Below are 27,248 nucleotides of genomic sequence, written 5' to 3'. Positions count from 1 at the left end.
ATGGAAGAATAGATGAAGAAAGTGTGGAATATATACACATTAGAGTACTACTCTGCCATAAAAAACAATGACTTCTCGAATTTTGCATGCAAATGGATGGAAATAGAAAACACTATCCTGAGTGAGGTAACCCAGACCCAAAAAGAGGATCATGGGATGTACTCACTCATAATTGGTTTCTAGCCATAAATAAAGGTCACTGAGTCTATAATTTGTGATCCTAAAGAAGCTAAATAAGAAGGTGAACCCAAAGAAAAACATATAGTTATTATCCCTGCTATGGGAAATAGACAAGATTGCTGGGCAAAAAATTGGGATCTTGGGGGTAGGGTGGGATGGGGGTAAAGGGAGAAGGGGAGAGAAAAGTGAGAAGGGGAGGATGGCGGGAACTTGGGGAAACGGGATGATTGGGGATAAAACAAGGTTGGATAGAGGAGCAGGGAATCACATAACTTAATTAAGGGAACCACCTTAGGGTTGGTAAGAGACTTGAACCTAGAGTGGCTCCCAGGTGCCCAGGGCAATGTCCCCAGTTAGTTCCTTGGGCAGCTGATGATAGGGAACCTGAAATGACCCTATCCTATAGCCATATTGATGAATATCTTGCATATCACCATAGAACCTTCATCTAGCGATGGATAGAGATAGAGACAGAGACCCACACTGGAGCATCGGACTAAGCTCCCAAAGTCCCAGTGAGGAGCAGAAGGAGGGAGAACATGAGCATGGAAGTCAGGACCACGAGAGGTTCACCCACCCACTGAGACAGTGGGGCTGATCTATTGGGAGCTCACCAAGGCCAGCTGGACTGTGACTGAAAAAGCATGGGATAAAACCGGACTCTCTGAACATGGCGGACAATAGGGCTGATGAGAAGCCAAGGACAATGGCATGGGGTTTTGTTCCTACTTCATGTTCTGGCTTTGTGGGAGCCTAGCCAGTTTGGATGTTCATCTTCCTAGACCTGGACGGAGGGGGAAGGACCTTGGACTTTCCACAGGGCAGGGACTGGAGAGGAAGGGGGAGAAGAGTGGGGGGGAGGGGGAGAGGGGCAGGAGGAGGGGGAGGGAAATGGGAGGCTGGGAGGAGGCAGAAATTTTTTTTCAATAAAAAAATTAAATTAAATTAAAAAAAAGAGACAGACAGACAGAAAGATCATTTAGACATTTGTATAAGGTAAATTAATTTTAATGCCAGAGATAAGAAAAAAGACCTCAACAAAATTAAGTAGCTTTACCAAGATTCTAAGGGCAGAACTTTGAAGAGAACAGTAAATTCTGAATGTCAGCTAAATCACAGTCTTTGCTAATTAACCAACCTGATATATACAATAAGCATCACTTCCACCAAGCGGAGGAACAATGGTGGGTATTACATCTGTCTGACTCATTTTTGTTTCTGTCACTGTTGGCATTCAGTGTCTGCAAAGACCAGACAACCTCTCCATACCTTTAAAATTTATTTAATGTATGTGGGAGTGAGGAGTACAAGCACACTCACATGCACACATACATAGGTATACATACCACAGCACTTGAGAGGTCGGAGAACAACCTGTAGTCAGCTTTCTCCTACCATGTAGGTTCCAGGAACTAAATACAGATCATGAGGTTCAGTGGCAAGCATTCTTGCCTGCTGAGCCAAAGCACTGGATTTCTTTTTTTAACTTGTATGTTTGTGAATGTACATGTGGAGTGTGCGGGTTGCATGTGTCTGGAGATGAGCAGAGGCCAGAGGAGGGTGTTCTCTATCCTCTCCACCTTACTTCTTCAAGGCAAGATCTACCCCTGAACCTAGAGCTAGCATTTTTTGGGTAGGATGGCAGCCAGAGAATCCTGGAGGTACAGGTGTGCACAGGACCATGTCTAGTATGTCGTGTGGGTGCTGGGATTTGAATTCAGGTCCTCATGCTTGTGCTTGGTAAGAGCAAGCACTCTTACCAGCTGAAGCACTCCTCCAACAGACCTTCCCATCCTCATCTTACTTGCAAACATGGTTCCTATACTCCAAGCCACTACTCCTACAGATCCAGACCTTGCTAGTAAATACCTTACATTCCAAACCCTAAATTTCGGCCTCCACTTCCCCACAAGTCTCTTTATCTCAAACTTATCTCAGCAATCTAACTCTACCTAGTGGAGCCAACTGCCTTGCAAATTCACTAGCCTCCCATCTCCCCCTTGTCCCTTTTTCCTCTCTAAAATACACCAACTTAGTCAGACTTCGATGCCTGCTAAGTTCAACTACTATAAAACATATCAAAAGGAGAGATGATGACTGCTGCCATTCTAAATGTTTAGGGTTTCTGAGCACCCTACCCCCTAAAATGTGAACTGTATAATCAAAGAGTTAAAGAAAATAAGGAGCACATTACCTTTCCAAACCAGCCACTTCCAATTTCTTGTATATAGTTTAGACTGTGTCGGGCAACTTGAGACTTGAAACCTTCTGGTGGAAAAAAAAATAAAAATATAAGCATCTAGGACGGTCAGGAAGAATCATGGTGGTGCAGGTTTCTGACTCCAGACCTTGGGAAAACTGAGGCAGGAGGATCATGAGTGTGAAAGCAGCCTGGGCTCCATGATGAAACCTTTTCTCAAAGCAACATAAATAAATACCTACATACATATAGACACACAGATACATGTACACAGAGACACACACAGACATACACACATGTATGTAACTAAAATAAAATAAAACAAGTAAGGGTTGGAGAAATGGCTCAGTGGTTAAGAGAGTTTACTGCTCTTTCTTAGGACCCAAGTTTGATTCCTAGCACTCACATCAAGTTGCTCCCAATCACCTGTAACTCCATCTCCACGGGATATGATGCTCTCATCTGGAACTGTAGCACTCCATACAGGACACACACACAAAATAATGAAAATAAATCTTTACAATAAATGTCAAATACATAACCTACAAACTAAAAAATACTGGCATAAATTTAATATTTGTGCTAATAGTGTAAAAACAAATACATTAGCAACTTTTTCAGAGCCTCAAATTTAATGTTGATAACTTATTTTTTATATCTTATTTTTTAACACTTATATTATACTGTTGGTTTGGTTTTGTTTTCTTTTTCTTAATACAGTAACTCTGTCATGGCGACACTATCAAGCAGACCAATATAGACATAAGGGGAATCCCAGAAGGAAAAAAAAAAAGACAAAGGTAGAAAATGGCCTGCTACTGCTACAGGACATGTATCTCCATATCCAAAATGTTCAGCAAACTCCAGTAACACCAGCCTTAGAGACCACACCAAGACCCTAACAATCAAACTGTAAAGAGCCAGAGAATCCTGGAGGGCAGAAATAACTCACTGTGTATACGGGATCCTAAATAAAACTAAGAGCCAATAGTCATCAGAAATGGAGGACAGAAGGAAGTGGGCTCCCACAATAAAGCGCTGGGAGAAAAAGACTAAGAATGCTACTATATCTGGCAAAACCCCATTTCAAAAACGAAGACCTCTCAGATGAGCAGTGCTAGAGTTTGCTACCAACACGAATGCCCTGCAATAAATAAATGCTAATGGAAGCCCTCCAGTGTGTGATGGAACGATAATGAGCAGAAACTCAGAACTATGAAAGGTGGTGGCGCACGCCTTTAATCTCAGCACTTGGAAGGCAGAGGCAGGCAGATCTCTGAGTTAGAGGCCAGCATGGTCTACAGAGTGAGTTTCAGGACTGTTACACAAAAAACCCTGTCTCAGGAGAAAAAAAAGAAAGAAAAGAAACTCAGAACATTATGAAGAATATAGGTCCCCACAAGCACAACTGAAGAGTTAAGTACAAAAGTACCACTGCATTACTGAAACACAGTTCCTCTTTATTTCTGTAGACCAGACTGGCCTCGTACTCAGATCCACTTGCTTCTGTCTCTTGAGTACTGGGATTAAAGGTGTATGCCACCACCACCTGGATTTAATTCTTATATGACTTAAAACATGAATGCTTTAAAAAGTTATAAATGTATATTAACAGACATAAAATGTATAAAGATGTAATGTGTGACAAATTTAACTTGTTTTTAAGACAGGGTCTCATGTACCTTAGGCTGGCCTTCAAGTCTGTAGCCAAGGATGGCCCTTGGATTCATTCTTCTACCTCTACCTCCTGAGCGCTGAGATTATAGGCATGCATGACTACATCAGTTTTATAGTTTATGAGGTGATGGGGATTAAACCTAGGTCCTCACACATGCTAGGCAAGCACTCTACCAACTGAGCCACCTTCCCAGTCCGATTTGTGAAACTGCCATCAATTAAAGCCAAATTTTTATAAATGTACAATGTTAATTGTTGTCTTCATTGCAATCATCAATATTAAAAAAATAAAACAAAAGCAAAGAGAGGGTCTGAAGGGATGGCTCAGTGCTTAAAACTGTTTGCTGCTCTTCTGGATCTGGGTTCTACTCCACCCACATGATGGCTCCAGTTCTAAGGGATCGATTCTTCTGTCCTCCAATGGCACCTGCACTCACATGCACATGCCCATATGCAAACATGCACATAAACAAAATTAAAATCATAAAGAGAAATCTTTTTCTAAAAGAAAAAAATGTTAATGTTAAGATTTAAAAAGCAATCCAAACAAATGTTTAAAGAAGTGATCTTCTTTAAAATGGGTGTCAAGGTTGACAAGATGGCTCACTAGGTAAAGGTACCTACTTGCCAAACCTAATGACTTAAATTTGATCCCTGGATCCCATATGGTAGAAGCAATGAAAAAATTCCCATGAGCTGTCCTCAGACCTCCACATATGCACCATGCCATCCACATACATACACTAAATAAATACATACATAAATGTAATGTTGGTGCCATGGCTGGGCTGGAGAGACAGCTCAGCAGTTAAAAGCACTTGCTACTCTTCCAGAGGACTCAGATTTGGTTTATATTTATTTATTTATTATTTGTGTGTGTACACACCTGCTTGTTTGTATGTGTACCAGCAGATCTTCTGGAATTGGAGTTACAGGCAGTTGTGAGCTTTCCAACATGGGTACTGGGAGCCAGACCTGAGCAAGAGAGCTCAGCGATTAAGAGCACCCACAGAAGACTCAGGTTTGGCTCCCAGCATGGTGGCTCACAACAGTTCTTAACTCCAGTTCCAGGGGAGCCAGCACCTTCTTCTGGATACCATGGGCGCTAGGCACCCATGCAGTGCACATACACACATGTAGGCAAAACACCCATACACATAGTTAAAAATAACAAAAAAATCTTTTTTAAAAAAAAATGTTAAGGTGCCACTGCAATTCAATGGTGGAAAAAGGAGCAATTCAGACACTGTGGCTAGATAACCATGTGTTATTAATTAAACTCTAAAATCTTATCCTTAGGTTTGGGAACTAGATTAGTCAGCAGAGTTCTTGCTTAGTCTACTGAAAGCTGCGGGCTCCAACCGCATAAAATCAGGTATGGTGGGACACACCTGTAATCCTAGCACTTGGGGGGTGGGGTGGGGACAGGATGACCAAGAGTTCAAGATCATCTTTGACTACAAGAGTTGTAGGGCTACAGGAGACCACAGATAGCTAAAAAAAAAAATAAAATAAACATAATAAAAAATGCCTTTCTCTATACTATAGAAAAATTATATATACAAATTATATAATTTAAAAATTAAATATAAATTACATATAAAAAATTAACTCAAAACTGATCAGAGGGGCCAGCATAATGACTCGTGGTGAAAGATGCCTGCCAACAAGACTAACTACCAGAGTTGAATGCCCAGAACCTGCATAAGTGAGCAAGCTAGCTCTAAATAACTAAATAAATAAGGTGGAGAGCAATAGAGGAAGACACCCAACATCAACCTCTGGCCTCATTACCCACAGGCATGCACGAACTAGCGCTCTCTCTTCTCTTCTCTTCTCTTCTCTTCTCTTCTCTTCTCTCTCTCTCTCTCTCTCTCTCTCTGTGTGTGTGTGTGTTTCTCTCTCAAAATAAAACCAAACAACTTAAATGTAAAGTAGATAAAACCAGGAGCCATGTTCATCAGAGTCTTTTTCTTGTATTTGTCGGGATTTTTTAATGAAACACTTTGATATCCCTTACTGTAATTTATTTTAGTGGCTACCATGGAGATTATAGTTAGCATATTAAATCTGTAACACTCTAATATAATAGGAATTCACACTATGTTAGTTTAACAATAACATAAAAATCCCCTCCTGACTACCAGGAATATACAACTCTTGAAGAAGAATAAGCTGGCAACATCCATCAAAGGTGTAAGCACAGATACTGACTTAATTCCAGTAGTGAGGAATTTTTTTTTTAAGATTTTATTTATTATGTATACAACAGTCTGCCTCCCTGTATGCCAGAAGAGGGTGCCAGATCTCATTACAGATGGTTTTGAACCACCATGTGGTTGCTGGGAATTGAACTCAGGACCTCTGGAAGAATAGTCAGTGCTCTTAACCGCTGAGCCATCTCTCCAGCCCAAGGAGGAATTGTTAAACTTTATGTGTTTGCTTGTTCACTGTAAGGTGAGTGGTAGGTTTGTACAGACCACAGCAAGCACGCAGGGGTCAGAGGACAATGAATATGAGTTGGTCCCAAGGGTTGAACTCATGTTGTTCATCAAGCTTTGCAGCAAGCACCTTTACATACTGAGCCATCTTGCCTACCCACCTACTTACTCTTTTTTTCTTTAAAATATTTATTTATTATGTATACAATATTCTTTCTGTGTGTATGTCTGTAGGCCAGAAGAGGCACCAGATCTCATTACAGATGGTTGTGAGCCACCATATGGTTGCCAGGAACTGAACTCAGGACCTATGGAAGAGCAGGCAATGCTCTTAACCACTGAGCTATCTCCCCAGCCCCCCTATTCACTCTCTAGTTATGTGTCTATCGGGTTGCCCTTAGAATCCAGGGATATCAGATGTCCTGGATCCAAAATTACAGGCAGTTGTAAGTCACCCAACATAGGTGCGAGGAACCAAGTTCAGGTCCTCTGCAAGAATAGCAGATGTTCTTAACCACTGAGCTATCTCTTTGGCCACCCACAAGATTTTTTTAATAGTTTGAGATTAAAAACAACAAAAATAACTACCAATCGGAGACTGGCTAGATAAACTATGCTAAGAGTATACAAAAATGCAAGTACTACAAACTATAAGCAAGAATAAATAAGATGTTTTTATTGATAAGGAAAGCTCTTCAGGGTATATTGGTGTGAGGGTTGATCTTCACTGTCAAACTGACCAGCTTTGGAATCACCTGGGAGACACGTGCCTAGATATGTATCTGACGCATTTCCAGAAAGGTTAAATTGAGGAGAGAAAACTCTTATTATGGGCTGGAGTCGCTGACTGAATCAAAAGGGAAAGGGAGCCGAGCTCCAGCATTTATCACTGTTTCCTAATTTGGGACACAGTGTGAGCAGCTACCGCCTCACTCCTGATGCTGGACCTTTCCTACCACAATGGGCTAAACCTTAAACTGAACTCAAATAAATCCTTCCTTCCTCACACTGCTTTTGTCAGACACTTTGTCATAGTAATGAGAAAAGCACTAACCCAACTGGCAAATCTGTAAAAAAGTACAATGTGAAGCTGGAAGTGACAGCTCAGTGAGTAAGAACACTTGCTGCACAAGCTTCAAATCCCCAGCACCCACACAAAAGTCCAGGCATGACCCCATGTGCCCAGTGCTATAAGAACAAAAACAGTAGGAGCATGGGCTTGCTGGTTGTCAGCTTGGCTCCAGATCTCAAGGGGAAGTCAGAGAGTTATACAGCGGGACACTTGACATTCTCCTCTGCCCTCTGTACATCATGGATTTGTGATTATTCACACATAGGGGAGCATATACTACACACACAGACAGAGACAGACAGACACTGCCAGACAGACAAACACACAAATGTACACATAGCACAGCACAATACCAAACAGTACATTTATCATGGTAACTAACAAAGAGGGGGGTTATACAAGTGGGCAAGAAGAGCTATACCTCAATTTGCTATTATCCTAAAACTGCTTTATAAAAATAGTCTTCTACACTAAGAAGTGGTAGCACATGGAGGTAGCACATTAATACTAGCAGGAGGTAGAGGCAGGCAGATCTCTGAGTTCCAGGACAGCCTACAGAGTGAGCTAGATAGAAAAACCCTGTTTCAAAAAAGAAAAACAAAACAATGAACAACACACACACACACACACACACAAAAAAAAACAAAAGAAAAAAAAGCCTTCTAAAAAGGAAACAAAATACTTGCTTTGTAAGGTGGGATTAGAAAGTATACACATTAAAAAAAAATCCTAGAAGTCGGGCAGTGGTGGGGCATGCCTTTAATTCCAGCACTTAGGAGGCTAAAGCAGAAGAACAGCCTGGGTCACAAAGTGAAATCTTGTTGTCATTGTTCTCTGTATTCCTCAATCCACTGCCCCCCCCCCCCCGAAAAACTTCTGGAAAGATACATAAGAAACAAAGAAGAACATTTCATTATAAATGCTTTTCTATGCCTTGATTTCAGGACCAAGAGAATATACTTTGGGTTTACATGGCCAGGTGTGGTGGTGCACACCTTTATTTAATTCCAGCATTCAGAAGACAGGTGCACACTGATATCTTCAAGATGGAGGCCAGCCTGGTCTACACAGTGACATCTAGACCAGAGCTAAATCATTAAACCCCCATTCCCACACTACAGAGGAAAAAATAGGTAATGCTTCTAAACTTGCTTGTGAACAGGTGCACACCTTTCATATTTCACAAGTTATCTCTCACAACCAGACACAGTTCACCTACAAAATAGACACCAGACCACTGCCAGTATTTCCAGTAACTTAGCGAACTACTAACCGATACTTCCATCTGCACTGCCCAACAGCAATGCACCTTGCACATTTTGCACTGAACACTTACCCAGTTGTTCTTAAAGATAAGCACTAGAGGTGGACCTGCTGGGTGAAGATAAAAGACGTCCACACTCAGATGCACTATCAGGAAGTTCCCCTTTCTGTCTGCACTGACAGTGAGGAGCTGGGACAGCCCAGGTCCTTTCCCTTACTCGCCAAACTACCTGGGACACCCTCTTCCTCCTCCTGGTTACCATCTTTCCAAAAGTCGATATTCCATCATTAATGATGTTCTTTCTCCCTGTGTGCACAAACGCATACTTCGATTTTATTCCACCACCATCTCCTTCACATCCTAGCTTACTTGTTCTGGCGGCACAGCACTATTTTATGGTTAGTTTGTGTGCACATCTGGGTGAGCACATAGGTGTGAAAGTGGAAGCCAAAGAACAACTTCTGGTATCGTTCTCTAGGTATCTTGTAGTTTGAGTCTCACTAACCTAAAGCTTGTCAAGTAGACCAGGCTGACTGGCCAGTGAGCCCCAGGGCTCTGTCTGAGCCTCCCCACTGCTGGGATTACAAGTCTGCATCACATTGCCCAGTTTTTTACTTGAGTTCTAAGATTCAAATTCAAGTCCTAAACAATTTACCAACTGAACCATCTCCCTGACCCGTTACTTTTAATTTCTCTCTCGTTTTTTTTTTTTGTTGTTGTTTGTTTGTTTTTTTCCTTTAAGGCAGGAAACCCTGTGTAGCCTTAGCTATCCTAGAACCCACTCTGCAGACCAGGTTGTTCTCAAACTCAGATATCCGCCTTCCTCTGCCTTCTGAGTGCTGGGATTAAAGGTGTGTGCCATTACTACCAGGCTGTTTAATTTCTTAAAACACTTGTGTGAACTCTTTTTTTTTTTTTGCTACCATCTCAAACTGACTAAATGAGATGGCTCAGAGGTTAAGAGCATTGCCTGCTCTTCCAAAGGTCCTGAGTTCAATTCCCGGCAACCACATGGTGGCTCACAACCATCTGTAATGAGGCCTGGTGTCCTCTTCTGGCCTGCAGACATACACACAGACAGAATATTGTATACATAATAAATAAATTAAAAAAAATTTCATTTTATGAACCAGACTTGGCAATGTTTTCATTCGTGGCATCTAGACTTAGTGCAGAGCATGGCAAGTTCTTTTATATCCCAAGTGATAAAAAATATACTTGTGAGTATCCTAAATAAACATAAAATAATTTCTTGCTATTTGAATTTTATTTACTGATATATCTGAGGGGAGCTGTCTGTAGTGCACACCTGTATTTGTGTTTGCATGCACGTCCATGTGCATGTGCTGTGTGTAGATAAAAGGCCAATGCCATGTGTTTTCCTGTTGTTCTCCACCACAGTTTTTGAAACAATCTCTCAGTGACCCCGGGGCTAACAGGACTGTCCCTGTATTTTACATGGGAGTGGGAGACCCAATCTCAGGCCCATACTTGTACAGCAGTGAGCCATTTCTCTATTGGGCCATCTCCACAGCTCCAAGAAGGACTTCAAGGAGGCTTCAAGAAAGAAAAGGTATGGCTACCTGGCTCACTGTACTTTCTTTCATGCCCATGTCTGTTTGTGCTCCAAATCATGCCCACACCTTGAAGGAAGCTGTTGGTCTCTTATCTGTCTCCACTCTCCAAAGTGATGTTTTTGCATGTGGTTGAAGACACCCAGAATGCCTTTCTAAGGTGGTTCTTTCTGGTCGCTAAAGAGTGAAACTGCAAAGATACGGATCTGGAATTCTCAGCTGTCATTCTCTCTTCCAAGGAAAGAATTGCCTGAGAGAAGAAACTGACAGGCAAAGACTATAAAAATCTGACTGAATTCAGAGGCCCTGGATTAAGCTGTTTCCAAGATCACCTCCATCTTTTTTCCTCCCATAGTCTGGTCTCTCTTCCACCAGTACTCATCTGAGTTAGGATTCTACTGCCTGAAACTAAGATGGACTGAGTAACCCAGGGCTTTCCTTAAGTAGAAAAAAGTGAACAATGACATAAACAAGCTGAAGTATTTCTATTTAAGCTTAAGCTATCCAAAGAGTCCCTGGAGTCCTTTCCAACACCATTTTGATTGATGCCTACCGTTAAGTATTACTATTTAGAGAACTTAAAGTTAAATATACTACATGCCATTTAAAAGTTGCTTTGAATTATTTATTTTATGTATCTGAGTGTTTTGCCTGCATGTATGTATATGCACCACAAGGATGCCTGGTGCCTCTGGATATCCAAAGAGGCCATTGGGTCCTCTGCAACTCTCCACTTTGATTTTCTGAAACAGGCTCTCTGAAGACTTGGCTAGACTGGAGAGCCAGCAAACTCCAAACCCCATGCCTGGCTTTTATGTGGTGCTGGAGAATCTGCTCTTAGGTCTTTATTTTTCACAGTAAGCACTTTGCTCACTGAGCCATCTCCCCTGAGTGCCATGTTTTAGCTTACTTTATTCCTCCCCTCCCTTCCTTTCTTTTGATGTCCTGGGACAAGACCATGACCACACTGGTCTTGAACTCAGAGATTCCCTTGCCTCAGCCTCCAGAGGGTTGGTATTAAGGGTGTGTGTCACCAGTACTACCTAGCTTACTTTTTCTTTAAATCGCGACGTGCTGTGGTGATCTGAACAAGAATGTTCCCCCACCCCCACTCCATAGGCTCCTATGTTTGAATGGCTGAGCCCCAGTTGGTGGAACTGTTTTGGAAAAAATAGCAGGTGTGGCCTTGCTGAAGGAGGTTTGACATTGGAGGTGGGCTCTGAGGTTTCAAAAGCCCATGTGACTCTCCAAGGGACAGGTCAATCAGACAGAAACCTAATAGAGAATTAAGAGAATTATTGGAGGTAATGAAGCAAATGGACTTAACAGACATCTATAGAACATTCCACCCAAATAGGAAAGAATATACCTTCTTCTCTGCAGCTCATGGAACCTTCTCAAAAATTGACCACATACTCGGAAACAAAGGAAACCTCCACAGATACAAAAAAATATCAGTGTCCACCTGTGTCTTATCAGATCATCACGGATTAAAGTTAGAAGGCAACAACCACGCTGCCCCCAAAAAACCGACAAACTCATGGAAACTGAACAGTCAACTACTGAACCACACCTGGGTCAAGGAAGAAATCAAGAAAGAAATTAAAGTCTTCCTTGAATTTAATGAAAATAAAGGGACAACATACTCAAACCTATGGGACACAATGAAAGCAGTGCTAAGAGGAAAGTTCACAGCACTAAGTGCCCACTTAAAGAAAACGGAGAATGCATACATTGGGGACTTAAAAACACACCTGAAAGCTCTAGAAAAATAAAGAAGCAGACGCGCCCAGGAGAAGTAGAAGACTGGAAATAATAAAACTGAGGGCTGAAATCAACAAAATAGAAACCCAGAAAACAGTCCAAAGAATCAATGAAACAAAAAGCTGGTTCTTGGAGAAAATCAACAAGATCGACAAACCCCTATCCAAACTAATTAAACGACAGAGAGAGAACACGCAAATAAATAAGATCAGAAATGAAAAGGGGGACATAACCACAGACACAGAGGAAATTCAGAGAATCATTAGATCTTACTACAAAAGCCTGTATGCCACAAAACTGGAAAATACAAAAGAAATGGACATTTTTTTAAATAAGTATCATATACCAAAGCTAAACCAAGACCAGGTGAATGATCTAAATAGACCGGTTTCTCGCGAAGAATTAGAAATGGTTATCAAAAATCTCCCTTCGAAAAAAAGCCCAGGACCAGATGGTTTCAATGCAGAATTCTACCAGAACTTCCAAGAAGAACTAATACCTATACTCCTTAATGTACACAATATAGAATCAGAAGAGTCATTGCCAAATTCCCTTTATGAAGCTACAGTTACCCTGATACCAAAACCACAAAAAGACCCAACCAAGAAAGAGAATTACAGACCGATCTCACTCATGAACATCGACGCAAAAATTTTCAATAAAATACTGGCAAACCGAATCCAAGAACACATAAGAAAAATTATCCATTATGATCAAGTAGGCTTCATCCCAGAGATGCAGGGCTGGTTCAACATACGCAAATCTATCAATGTAATCCACCATATAAATAAACTGAAAGAAAAAAACCATATGATCATTTCACTAGATGCGGAAAAAGCATTCGACAAAATTCAACACCCCTTTATGATAAAGGTCTTGGAGAGAATAGGGATACAAGGGTCCTACCTAAATATAATAAAAGCTATTTACAGCAAGCCAACAGCTAACATTAAATTAAACGGAGAAAAACTCAAAGCCATCCCACTAAAATCAGGAACACGACAAGGATGTCCACTCTCGCCATACCTCTTCAATATAGTGCTTGAAATTCTAGCAATAGCAATAAGACAACATAAGGAGATCAAGGGGATTCGTATTGGAAAGGAAGAAGTTAAGCTTTCGTTATTTGCAGATGATATGATAGTGTACATAAGCGACCCCAAAAATTCTACCAAAGAACTCCTACAGCTGATAAACAGCTTTAGTAACGTGGCAGGATACAAGATCAACTCCAAAAAATCAGTTGCCTTCCTATACACCAAGGATAAGGAAGCAGAGAGGGAAATCAGAGAAGCATCACCTTTCACGATAGCCACAAATAGCATAAAATACCTTGGGGTAACCCTGACCAAGGAAGTGAAAGATCTACTTGACAAGAACTATAAGTCTTTGAAGAAAGAAATTGAAGAAGACACCAGAAAATGGAAAGACCTCCCTTGCTCTTGGATTGGGAGGATCAACATAGTAAAAATGGCAATTCTACCAAAAGCAATCTATAGATTCAATGCAATCCCCATCAAAATCCCATCAAAATTCTTCACAGATCTGGAGAAGACAATAATCAACTTTATATGGAAAAACAAAAAACCCAGGATAGCCAAAACAATCTTATACAATGAAGGTTTGTCTGGAGGCATTACCATCCCTGACTTCAAACTCTATTACAGAGCTACAGTATTGAAAACAGCTTGGTATTGGCATAAAAACAGAGAAGTCGACCAATGGAATCAAATAGAAGACCCTGACATTAACCCACAAACCTATGAACACCTGATCTTCGATAAAGGAGCTAAAAGTATACAATGGAAAAAAGAGAGCATCTTCAACAAATGGTGCTGGCAAAACTGGATGTCAATCTGTAGAAGAATGAAAATAGATCCATATCTATCACCATGCACAAAACTCAAATCCAAATGGATTAAAGACCTCAATATCAGTCCGAACACACTGAACCTGATAGAAGAGAAAGTGGGAAGTACTCTACAGCACATGGGCACAGGAGACCACTTCCTATGTATAACCCCAGCAGCACAGACACTAAGGGCATCATTGAATAAATGGGACTTCCTGAGGCTGAGAAGCTTCTGTAAAGCAAAGGACACTGTCACTAAGACAAAAAGACAACCCACTGACTGGGAGAAGATCTTCACCAACCCTGCAACTGACAAAGGTTTGATCTCCAAAATATATAAAGAACTCAAGAAACTAGACCGTAAAAGGCTAATCAACCCAATTATAAAATGGGGCACTGATCTGAACAGAGAATTCTCAACAGAAGAACTTCAAATGGCCAAAAGACACTTAAGGTCATGCTCAACTTCCTTAGCGATCAGGGAAATGCAAATCAAGACAACTTTAAGATACCACCTTACACCTGTCAGAATGGCTAAAATAAAAAACACCAATGATAGCCTTTGCTGGAGAGGTTGTGGAGAAAGGGGTACACTCACCCATTGCTGGTGGGAATGCAAACTTGTGCAACCACTCTGGAAAGCAGTGTTTCGGTTTCTCAGGAAATTCGGGATCAACCTACCCCTGGATCCAGCAATACCACTCTTGGGAATATACCCAAGAGAGGCCCTATCATACAACAAAAGTATATGCTCAACTATGTTCATGGCAGCATTGTTTGTAATAGCCAGAACCTGGAAACAACCTAGATGCCCTTCAACGGAAGAATGGATGAAGAAAGTATGGAATATATACATATTAGAGTATTACTCAGCAGTAAAAAACAAGGACTTCTTGAATTTTGCATACAAATGGATGGAAATAGAAAACACTATCCTGAGTGAGGTAAGCCAGACCCAAAAAGAGGAACATGGGATGTACTCACTCATATTTGGTTTCTAGCCATAAATAAAGGACATTGAGCCTATAATTCATGTTCCTAGAGAAGCTAAATAAGGTGAATCCAAAGACAAACACATAGGCATCCTCAGGAATATTAACCTTCATCAGGCGATGAAAGGAGACAGAGACAGAGACCCACACGGGAGCACCGGACAGAAATCTCAAGGTCCAAATCAGGAGCAGAAGGAGACGGAGCACGAGCAAGGAACTCAGGACCACGAGGGGTGCACCCACACACTAAGACAATGGGGATGTTCTATTGGGATCTCACCAAGGCCAGCTGGCCTAGGTCTGAAAAAGCATGGGATAAATCCGGACTAGCTGAACATAGCGGACAATGAGGAATACTGAGAATTCAAGAACAATTGCAGTGGGTTTTTTGTTTTTTTTGTTTTTTTTTTTTTTGTTTTTTTTTGTTTTTTTTACTAGGCAAAGAATTTTATTAACCCTTTTCCAAACTTTATTCCCAGGCTTCTTCAGCTTAATTTGCTGCAAAGAATGAATTGTGTTTAAGCAAAAACTGAAAAGAGCTGCAGTGTCCAAGGGGCTTGGGCTTAAAAATATTAGCGATCTAGATTTGATCAGATCCATAAACAAAAGACCTTTAAAAAGCAGCCATGATATAAAATAGCAGCTCCTGTAACTTCTGCAAGAGTCACTTCTTCAGATGTCCCCTCTGTTCAGTTTGCCTCGTTCTTAGAAGCCTCATCAAAATTCTCCACCAGGTCTGGGACTTCATCATCATCATCCTCTCCAGTAGCAAGGGGTGCTTTTCCATCCACAGATTGTTTGGGCAGAGCTTCAGCCAGTCTCCTTAAACTAGTCAGACTGTCTGCCCCAAGCTGGTTTAGAATGCTGGGAAGCATTTCTGTCAGTTGCTTTGTCTCGGCGTGGCCTGTAATGGTGAAGGTGTTTGCTGCCAGAGACGCCTGAACTTTAGGGTTGTTAAAATGGATCACTGTTCCTTGGTTTGTAAACATGTTCACCTCTTCAATACCAGAGATATTGTTCACCCCTAACTTCTTTAAGGAGAACTGCAGTTTTTTATCATCTGCTGTGGCTGTTCTGTGAACCACCTTCTTCTTTCTACGAGCAGTTCCTTTCCCACCAATGCGCACTTGTGCCTGCAGCTTGGCCAGTTTTTCCTGGTTCATGATCGTTTCTTTCATCTTGTCGGAGTGGAAATGGAGCCGCGCGGGGGATTAGGGTTCGCGCTCAGGGGGTCTCGGGCGGACCAGCTGAGATAAGGCGCACACACGCGGGGACGCAAGATGGCAGCTTGCAGTGGGTTTTTGATCCTACTGCACGTACTGGCTTTGTGGGAGCCTAGGCAGTTTGAATGCTCACCTTACGAGACCTGGATAGAGGTGGGCAGTCCTTGGGCTTCCCACAGGTCAGGGAACCCTGACTGCTCTTCGAGCAGATGAGGGGGGGGGGACTTGATCGGGGGAGGGGGAGGGAAATGGGAAGCGGTTGTGGGGACGAGGCAGAAATCCTTAATAAATAAATAAATTTAAAAAATAAAAAAACAAAAAAAAAAGCCCACGTGAGACCCAGTCTCTCTCCTCTCTTTGCCTCCAACTTTCTTTTAGATCAGGATATAACTTCATAATTACTGTTCCTGTCTATTGCCGTGCTCCCATGATGATCATGGACTCACCCTCTGAAATTGCAGGCAAGCCCCAAATTAAACGCTTTCTTCTATAAATTGATTTGGTCACGGTGTCTCTTCAAGGCAATAGAATAGTAACTAAGACAAATGCCTGCAGGAGGATAAATGGGTTTATACTGCCCTAAACATATCCCACAGAGAATTGGGTACCACAAAAGGCAGGGTTAGTAGCTGCACAGTCTTAAACAATCTTCCTTTTACAGTCTTGGAAAATCCTACTTCTTGACCCACAGTTATATTATAACAGGAAATAAAATTTCATCAAATCATTCTATCTAAAGGACTATGAAAAAAAGCCAGTCCAATTAGTACATCTCAAGATGGCCCTCCTAAATCGGCAGCACCCTTTCCTCATCAAGATTAAGTAGTGTTGGTTAGAGAAACCAGCCTACCAGAGACAGCACATGAGCCTTTCTGCGTTTTATATATTTTTGTTTTGTTTCTTCAAGACAAGGTTTCTCTGTATAAGTCTTGGCTGTTCTGAAACTCTCTTTGTAGACCAGACTCGCCTTGAACTCACTGAGATCCACCTGTCTCTGCCTCCCAAGTACTGGGATTGATGGTGCATGCCACCACTGCCCGGTGCTTTTTACATTTTTTTTAAAGAAAGGGTTTTTGTGTAGCCTATGATGACTCCTGATCTTCCTGCCTCCACCTCCCAAGTGCCAGGATCATAGGCACTTGCTATGCCTACCTAGTTATACAGTGCTGGAGACAGAACCCAGGGTTTTGTGTATGCTAAGCAAGCACTCTAACAATTGAGCTGCACCCCCAGCCACCATTTCAATATTTCAGGGAGAACTCAGAAAGCAACAGACAGCTTTTGCAGGATGAGTCTGACTATGACGATGCAGTGTCACCAGGAGTAGAAGAAAAACGGACAAGCAGAAGAAGAGATGGGCAGCATATATACACACAAACACACACATGTATATATGGATATAGATATGTATTAGATATGTACACATACACACTCAAAGCCTAGAAACAGCTCTCATGGACATCTGGCACGAGGACAGGTCTTACCCACAGAAGACTGGAACTGGGATGGAGCTGGAAGTGAAATATTTGGCACTGAGAGTGTGAAGACCTCTGCTGGGGACTGGACAGAGGGGGTGTCTTCTGCAGGTGGTGTGAAATCTATCTCATCATCAAAATTATCTTCAAATTCCTGCAATCAAAAAAAAGCGCATACGAAAGCAGGCTGTGAAAGCTGAAACATTTACTCACTCATTTGGAACACCCTGCCATAGTTTTATCCAATTCATATTTACTTCTAGTAAAAAGCACAAGTAATTAAGCTCACTAACTCAAAAAAGCAGAATAATAAGATGCTTTCCTTCCCACTCTACTCCCCAAGTGCTAGGACAGCAGGCATGCACCTCCATATCTGGAACAATAAGTAAGATTTTAAAGTAAGAAATAAATATTTTATGTAATTTTCTAAACTGACAGTTTAAAGTTAAAAACAAAAATTTCTAAAGATGCCCACAGACTTTAACATGGAAATTCTTGCCCAGGCTTAAAAGTTTCAAGGACTGAAAAGACCAAAAATTGTTAAGAGATTAAACAATTCTTTAAAGAAAAAAAAATCATTATTTACTTTCACAAATCTCTTTACAAACTGGATCAAAGTTAATTTTATTCGAAAATTTTCTAATTGCACTTCTAACTGCAATTAGAAACTGATTCCTACTGAAATAAAGAGCTTTAAAACTCAGATATTTAAGTGAATGAGGAGATGATTAAGTAGGGGTTAAAAGCATTTGTTCTTTTCTTTTAGTTTTGGAGACAGAGTTTCTCTGTAGCTTTGGAGCCTGTCCTAGAACTCTCTCTGTAGACCAGGCTGGTCTTGAACTCACAGAGATCCACCTGTTTCTGCCTTTTGCGTACTGGAATTAAAGGTGTGCACCACCACCGCCCAGCAAGAGCTCTTGTTCTTGTAGAGAATCTGGATTCGGTTCTCAGTCCCCACAGCATTAACAGCTGGCTTTTCAAATGTGCGTGTGCATATGTGCGCGCACACACAGAGTTAAAAATAAAAGTACCCTGATTAAAAATAAAAATTGACTCCAGGAGGTAGGTGTGGTAGCACGTGCCTTGTGATCCCGGTTACTCAGAAAACCTAGGCAGAATCTGAAAGTTCAAGGCCAGTCTCCACTATGGAGTAAATTCAAGGCCAGCCTGGCCAACTTAAATGAGAATAAGTCTCAAAATAAATAAGTACCATACAGTAAAAAAAAAAGGGCTTGAGTCTGTGGTACTGCACTACCCTAGCATGTGTCAGAGCTTGGGTTTCATTCCAGCACCACAAAACAAAACCAGCTGAGACTGCACCTACCAAGCTTCAGGAACCTTCAGTGACTTGGATGGGCTATCGTGACCCTTCCTATTTTCATCCCTGTGAGCTGGGTGCCCTGTGGCGGCCCAGATGAATTTAACAAGCCAATACTTGCTTCAGATAATTATCAAGTGTCGTCCCTTGAAGCACCAGAATAGAAACAGAACAGACCCGTGAACAAAACTCTTCCATTTTTCTGCTCTCACCCTTCTCACTTTCCTTTTCTGTCACATTCCCTTAGCGACCCACCCACCACAAGAAAAACTACAAATAGTAAAGGGAGAGTTCTGACGTGAGCAGACACTCTCAGGCACTGGACGTCACTGCTGCCTGCACGCAGGAAAATGAAGCTCTGGACATTCAATACGTGAGAGTCAGTGCCGGGTGTGGCGTTGCAGTGTTGGTTGAGCCAGCGCTTCTTAGTCAAGGCCAGCCTCAGGTGCAGGCTGAGACAGACACAGGCTCAAAAGGGAAAGGAAGCTGGGCGTGATGACTTAAGCACTTGGGAAGTGGGAGGAGGGGCAGGAGCTCAAGACCACTAAGGGTTATATGAGATTTCATTCAAAAAAGAAAGAAAGAAAGAAAGAAAGGAAGGAAGGAAGGAAGGTAAATAAAGGAAAAGAGGGAGAAAAAACTGTCCCATTTTTATGTCTGTGGCAGGTGGGTCAGGACACGCTTGGGTGTTGGCCTTTGCCTTCTACTGTTGAGACAGGGTCTCTGCTATCCTCTACTGCATATGCCAGGCTAGCTGGTCCTCTATCTCCCCATAGGGGCACGGGGATCACAGACACATGTGTTACTGTATTTGGCTTTACACAAGTTCTGAGGATTTGAACTTAGGTCCTCATACTTACACTGCAACTGCTTTACCCACCAAACCATCTTCCTCGTTCCCAGTTCATAAACCCTCTCTTATTAAAAGGCCTTCATCCATCATACTTTAAAAATGTCACTTAAAATTTGGCAGCAATTATGATATACCAGTAGATATGCCAGTAGACTCTAAAGATTCAGAGAGATGACACTATGTAATAATAATAATAATAAAATATTGAGATAAAGCCAAATTGCTTCCTGATCTGTAAATGTCTTCCCCAGGGCTACTCAGCCCCTGCAACTGAGGGGCTCTAAGTCTAAAAGAAACCAACCAACATGCTATCAAAATCAATAAATACTCATTCAGTCACAGACTCTGAAGCTGGAGAGCTCAACACACTGCAGCCTTGCATCAGTCATGGGGCAGCTGCAAAGTGATGTACATTCCCAGACTCTGAGCTGCATCACAATTGGCTCCCTTGTGAATACTCACATTCAAAAACCCTGATCAATCTAAGGCGAGGATGAGGTATCTGGAAACATAAGACGCCAGACTTCAGTATCAGCAACCCCATCAGACTTTTATCTTTGTCCCCAAGTGGCCAGGTTTCTGTGCAAAGTCCGGTGGCAGGACTGATGGCCAGGGGATACAGATTCTCTATCTATTGCTGTGCTCTTAACAGGGAAGTCAGGAAGTTCCCACAGAAGTATGTGCATCAATGTGAGCCTTGGGGGCAGGGTGTTGATGCAGAAAGCCCACAGGTGTCCAGAGGCCACCACTACCGCAGACTGTGGTCTGGACTGAGGATTCCCTACAGGTCTCCCCTGCATTTAGTTTTCTGTGCAAGGCAAAGCATTGAGCCAGGAAAACAATTTACTTCCCTATCTCCTCAGAGGCACCATAGACTCCAAGTGAAGAGAGCACATGAGGGGGTCTGGAGAGAGAGCTCAGTCCATAAATTTAGTGCTGGCTGTGAAAGTGTTTTGAGACAGGCTGTCCTAGAACTAGCAATCCTCCCCCTCAGCTTCCCATGTGCTGGGATTACATTAGTGCAACCATCACACCCAGCTTATATACTCTTTTAAACAAATGTTGTGAGGTCCTAATGTGTCAACACATGGGCAATAATTTCTAGAAAGAGTTCCCAGTTGATCTGCTGGTAGATCCCATCCATCTGTCACTACTATGCCAGATCCTCTGTTATACTAACTATAGATAGGAAGTATCCTAGTAGGAAGTGCTGTTCTCTTTAGGGAATCAAGGTTTAGAGACAAACCTGAGGTTTCCAGTACCCTTCCTCATATACAAAACACTGAGGAAACCCCTTTGGTTTGGTGAGCTAATGATCACAAATTTGCCAGCTTATACAAAAGTCTGAAAGAAACCAAAACCTGCCTGATCTTCTGTGCAGACAGACTATAAATAAATGAATTCGAGCACCATACCCTGTTCTTTATTTAAGCAAAAACTCAAGACACGCCACCAATAAGTGTCAAAGAGGTTCCAAGAAGGCAGGGGAGATAGCTTGGTTGGTAAACTGCTTGCTTTGCAAAAGCATAAAGACCTGAGTTCAGTCCCCAGTGTTCATGTAAAAAGACAGACATAAACCTGGCAGTGGTGGTGCACACCTTTAATCCCAGCACTCAGGAGGCAGAAGGAGACAAATCTCTGAGTTCGAGGTCAGCCTGGTCTACATAGTGAGTTCCAGGAGAGTCAGGGCAACACAGAGAAATCTTGTCTTGAAAAACCAAAAACCAAAACAAAACAAAACCAAGACATGGTGGTTCATACTTATAATCCTACTGGTAAGGAAGTGAAGACAGGCAGAATCCTGGGAGTCACTGGCTATTCACCCTAGCCTTATCCATGAGCTCCAGTTCCAATAAGAGACCTTGTCTCAAAACAAAACAAAACAAAACAAACAACTTGGGATGGCTCCCAAAAAACAACCTATAAGGTTGACCTCTGGCCTCTATATATACATGCACACATAGGAAAGTGTACTTGCACATTCATGGACACACACACACAAACACATACAGACTCCCTAAGGCAGGGCAGGCAAACTATTCAGCTGATAGGCCAATTCCAAGCCAGCTACTTTTGTCAATCAAATTCTGTTGGCACAAAACCAGGTCCATTTGTTAACAAAGCATCTGTCATTGATACAGCACTACAATGGCAGAGTGGAGGATGAAAAGACTATAACAGAGAGATTGTGTGGCTCACAATGTTTTGTTATATACAGGACAGGAAAAGAAGAGTCCAGTGACCCTTGCTCCCAAGAGAATGTGATTCATAGCAATGTATCAGATGTTTTAGGGCTGGGGAAGTGACTCAGTCAGTAGATTGCTTGCCTTATACACATGAAGAGGACCTGAGTTCAATCTCCCAACATGTAAAAACACTGGATGTGGTTGCAAGATCCAGCACTAGGGAGGTAAAAGACAGAGTCCTGGGGTTTGATGGCCAGCCAGTCCAGGCTACTCAGCGAACTCTAGGGCAGTGAGAGACCCTGTCTCAAAAGGGTGTTAATGAGGTGGCACCTTTATTTGTAGTCTGGCTTCCAGGTATACTCACCTGCGCATGTGAACACATGTGTACATGTGTATACACACACACACACACCCAAGCACAAACACACACACACACACACACACACATCATTTTAAAATTCAGCAAATGATTTTAAATGTTCACATCATCTATGCTCACCTTAAAGTCTATTTCTGGATCCTTACAGCAGGAAACACAGTTTGCAATTAACACTATCAGTATCATTAAACTGCACACCGACAGGATCACAAACAGGGAAGGAACTTCTGCAACAGGTGCTTCCTCTGAAAAGACAGAAATTATGTTAAAATAGAATTCCTAAGTCAGCATTAATTGACTGAACCAACTCCTTTCTTCTAGATATAAATGAAACCAAGGGCTCACAAAAAATATTGCTTCACCACTCTAGGAGAAGCCAAGTACTGGCCAAGTCAACTTTGTATTTTAAAACAACAGTAGATTTGAAGAGGCACCGCAGAGAAAACAGTTCCAGCCCTTTGGCTGAGCTTCACTGATGCTCAGATCTTACATCTGCATGGCATTGTCCCAGTCAGAGGACAAGACTGGTAGATAGGATGAGTTGAGCTTCAGATTTTCCTTGAATTGTCTCCTAGTCTCTTCCAATTTCTGACAGTTTCTCAGTCTGACACTTTCAGAGAGTACTGATCAGTTATGTGTGGTATGTCTCTCTATCTGGGTGGCCTAATGTTCCCAAGACCATGGAATGATTACAGATATTTGGGAAGAATCTAAAACAGCACAGAGGGAATGCCTCGACTCCTGCACTTGCAGCACATCAGAGGCACAGGACTTGTTCCAGGTGGCATAAACTTTGGCCATGTGATCTAGGGTGTCTTGTCACCATCAAGTCACCATGTGTCCCCTTCTAGACTCCATGCCTTCTGAGCAGATCCAAAGCCCAGTGCAAATCCATTGATGAAAATCTGAGGTCTAAAATGAACTGTAAACAGGGACTAAGTTCATTTTCAATAACTAAAGTCTATTTGTAAAAGCAATACTGATGACCCCTTCCAGCCAGGACGTGCTTAGGAGCTAGCTGAAGACTTCCTGGAATTGGTGTATCATCCAAGGTTTGTCAAGAATCTACTATAAAGGCTGGAGGGAGGGCTCAGGGAATTAAGAACACTGACTACTGTTCCAGAAGTCCTGAATTCAATTCCCAGCAACCACATGGTGGCTCACAAGCACCCGTAATAAGATGTGGTGCCCTGTTCTGGCCTACAAGACACATGCAGACAGAACATTGTATAATAAATGAATGAATAAATAAATGAATAAATAAATAAATAAATCTTTTAAAAAGAAAACTGGCTTATTTTTTGCGAAAGAACTGGGCTTGATTCCTAGGACCTAACGGAGGCTAACAACCATCTGTAACTCCAGTTCCAGGGGATCCTCTGAGGCACTGCATCCACATAGTCTACATATACACATTCAGGTAGAACACCCATACAAATAAAATAAAAATAAATCCCTTTTTTCCAAATAGGCATCAATTATGCCCTGGAACTCACTGAAAATAGATCAGACTGACTTCGAACTCACAGAAATCCTGCCTCTGCCTGCTGAGTATTGAGACTAAAGGCATGTGCTATCAGGTTCAGCCTTTAACTATATATATTTTGACACACCATCTCTCTCTGAATCTGTAACCCACTGAGTTCTGGAATGGCTGGTCAGCAAGCCCAGTGATGGCACTGTTCTGTGTGGCACATAATCTAGCTTTGGTACATAGGTACTAGGGGTCAAATCCAGGTCCTATGCTCACTCAGAAAGCATGTGCAGGTTCTTGTATATGTACATGTGCTAGTGAAGGTCGGAGGCTGACATCAGCAATCTCCCTCCATCACTTTTTCATCTTATCCTCTCACAGAAGGATCTCTCAATCAAACCCAGAGCTCACTGACATGGCTAGTCACCCCCATCCACCTTGAGGTCTGCTTGATGAACACCTGGTGCTCACATGGATTCAGGAGATCCAAACTCCAGGACTCTTTCTTGAGTGCTTTAAACGCTACTGGACCATCTTCCCTGCCACCCTCCCCTTTTTGTCCAGATAGGTTCTTACAAAATAACCAAGGCTGACCTCAAGCTTTCAATCCTTCTTCCTCTGCATCCTGGGTGTCAGAATTATAGATTTGCACTATTATGTCCAGCTTGCCCACTACATTTGAACATCTCTGAATTTCGAGTACCTTACACCTGGAACCAAGTTGGTTTAACCGGCAGCATTCTTTCTTTGTAACAGTACAAAAGGAAAGGTGTGGTTTGTAATTGACTGCATCTGAGATTTGATAAAACACAGCATTATTTCATCTGATTGGCACAACACCTGATGTAACTGAACCAGCTCCTCATCATAGATAAGGAAACTGATATGCCCAGAGCCTGTGGTGGGAAAGCAGCACAGGAGGCCAAGTGTTAGGAACATGTCCTCACCCTTCCTAGACACCACAGATCTAAAGCCTCCATGAGGTTAATTTCTTTGGGTTTTTATGCCAGTATATGGCTCTGGCTGGTCTAGAACTCATAGAGCTCTGCCTGCCTCTGTGTGGTACTAAGGTGTGTGCTGCCATGCCTGGCACAGGGTTTACCATTTACACTTACAAAATCCTAGTGTACTTTTAACCTGAGCTCACCACCGCCTAAGGGTTTCTAAGCCCCTTCTCCAAACTCCACAAAGATGATATCATTATCTTCTCTTTTAATGTTCAAACCCAAACCTATTTCTTATAAAACTGGATCACAGGGCTGCCTGAAGGCTGGCCCAATGATCTGATTCACACACTGGTCTTCTGTGAGTCATTAAGCAGGCATGAAAAGACATATTCATGTTAACAAGTCCTGCCCTCCTCACCTACCTTCTTATGTACTTTGTTTTCCTTTCCTTTTTGGTGTGTGTGTGTACATGTCCATGGTCGGTGCACAAATGTATGCCAGTGTACATGTGCATGTGTGTGTGCAGGTTATCTTGGTGATCCTCAGACTCTCCCTTACCTAGAACTTCACCAAGTAAGACAGGCTAGCGGCCAGGGAGCTCCAGGAATAGAGGCTCCAGGTCCCAACTTGCATTGCTGGGATTACACTGGTTCAATGCTGTACTCCACTTTAATATAGATTCTGGGGATCAAGCTCAGGCCTTCCACCCTCATACTTGTGAAGGAAAAACTCCCATAAAATGAGGAAATGAAGCCTTAGACTAGAAGGTGAGCTGGGTTTGCTCAAACCACAGAGAGGAAGTAAATTCTAGAAGCAAGAACCACAACTGAAATCCCCAGGCCCTAGTGGTTAAACCAGAAACCCAGCCTCAAAAAGGCTTCTGGCTGCAACTGTCAGGAAACTATTAAGCCAGTTTCTCTTTAACATGATCTGCCTACAGCATTCAGCAAGGCACAAGTCAAAGCAATCATCTGCTATTAAAAAACATCAATAGTGACAGGCATGTCACCATACCCTCAGACAGCTCCCTCGGCTCCACAGAGGAAGATAATGAGGGGCTTGGGCTCCTTAATGTACTTCCCCCAAGACACTATTTAAAAACACCTGGCATTTCGAAAGCACATTCCACTGCATTTGATTTCACAGTTTTCAAAGCACTCTAATAGCTATCTAGTACTTGACTTACTAAGCAGAAAACCTGAGGAACTCTATGAGGTAGATGGGTATCTACTATTTGCTTTAGAGACAGGTAATTTGAGAAGGGCGGTAATTTCCCAGTAATGACTTATGGTAGGTCAGGAGCTGCTACCTGCCTATTAATTTAGCCATTATAAATCCAGCCAATTATCCGATCATGGTGCCCAGAACCTCCAATGAAACCTGTGCGCTTGTGTAATTAACTAGAATTGCCTGGGAGTCAGTTTTAAAGGGTCACAGGTAAAAAGAAATTGATGACCAATGTCCAAATCCCTGGGGCTCATACAGAGTTTCTGTCACTCCTCCTTTGGTTCCCAGCTGATACAATTTTATAAGGAGAATTTCCTCATATTTGCCAGGTAGTTAACAGGCTAGATGCTGTTTACAACCCAGGAAGGGCATCAACAATCAAAGAAATTCCTCACTCAAGTCGAGCTTGAGGAAACCAATGAATTTCTTTAAAAAAAAAAAAAGTGTGTACACAAATGATGTATGTGTGTGGGTGCACCTATGGAGGTTATAGCGTGACTTGACGGAGTCAGTTCTCTCCACCTTTACATGTTCCTGGGAAAATTCAGGTCACCAGGCTTGTGCGGCAAGCAATTTACCTGCTGAGCCAGTAAAAAAAGGCTCCCATTGAGTTCCTTGGGGATTATTTCCTTTCCGCAAGTACAGGTGACTCAGAGAAACTGCTTCACCACCCCCTAAACTCTGACATATCCCAAACCCAAAATTTGTGGGCCACATGCATCCCAATATAGCTACCAACATAACCCAACACAAAATCAAACTTAATTAAAATATTGAGACCGAATTTTTAAAATTTATTATTATGTGTATTTCTCTGTGTGTGGAGGCCTTTTGGGAGTTGGTTCTCTTCTTCCACTGTAAGTTCCAGGGATCAAACTTAGATTGTTAGAGTTGTATGGAGAATGCCCTTACTCAATGCATCATCACCAGCCTATATTAAAAAAAAATTTGAAAAGCCGGCAGTGATGGTGTACATCTTTAATTCCTGCACTGGGAAGGCAGAGGCAGGCGGATCTCTGTGAGCTGGAGGCCAGCTTGGTCTACAGAGTGAGTTCCAGGACAGTTAGGGCTGTTACACAAAGAAACCCTGTCTTGAAAAACCAAAAAGGAAAAAAAAAGAAAAGAAAAAGATTTGATAAGTTTCTTGCTT

At 42.1% G+C, this 27,248-nt stretch overlaps 2 protein-coding genes across 3 annotated transcripts in view; both read right to left on the bottom strand.

Annotated features, from left to right (window-relative positions):
• Lmtk2 (lemur tyrosine kinase 2) overlaps positions 1–27,248 on the bottom strand; it is a 96,940-nt gene that overhangs the window by 47,475 nt on the left and 22,217 nt on the right. The window contains exons 2-4 of one of the 2 annotated variants that reach the window (XM_041677778.1): positions 22,571–22,695; positions 17,724–17,868; positions 2,375–2,448 (exon numbers count right to left, since the gene is read on the bottom strand). In XM_041677778.1, the coding sequence (XP_041533712.1) occupies positions 2,375–2,448; positions 17,724–17,868; positions 22,571–22,695 (344 nt within the window). The remainder of the gene's footprint in view (positions 1–2,374; positions 2,449–17,723; positions 17,869–22,570; positions 22,696–27,248) is intronic. The other variant, XM_041677779.1, reaches the window with a different exon arrangement.
• LOC121464735 (transcription factor BTF3) lies at positions 15,442–16,299 on the bottom strand. The gene has a single exon (XM_041677780.1). The coding sequence runs from the start codon at positions 16,192–16,194 to the stop codon at positions 15,706–15,708; it is 489 nt and encodes a 162-aa protein (XP_041533714.1). The 5' UTR covers positions 16,195–16,299; the 3' UTR covers positions 15,442–15,705.

This window comes from Microtus oregoni, unplaced genomic scaffold, assembly GCF_018167655.1.
Source record: "Microtus oregoni isolate MIOR12 unplaced genomic scaffold, Mior012 000029F_ref0000214, whole genome shotgun sequence".
NCBI lineage: Eukaryota > Metazoa > Chordata > Mammalia > Rodentia > Cricetidae > Microtus > Microtus oregoni.
The sequence above is the reverse complement of the archived record's forward strand: the minus strand, read 5'-3'. Positions and strand labels throughout refer to the sequence as shown.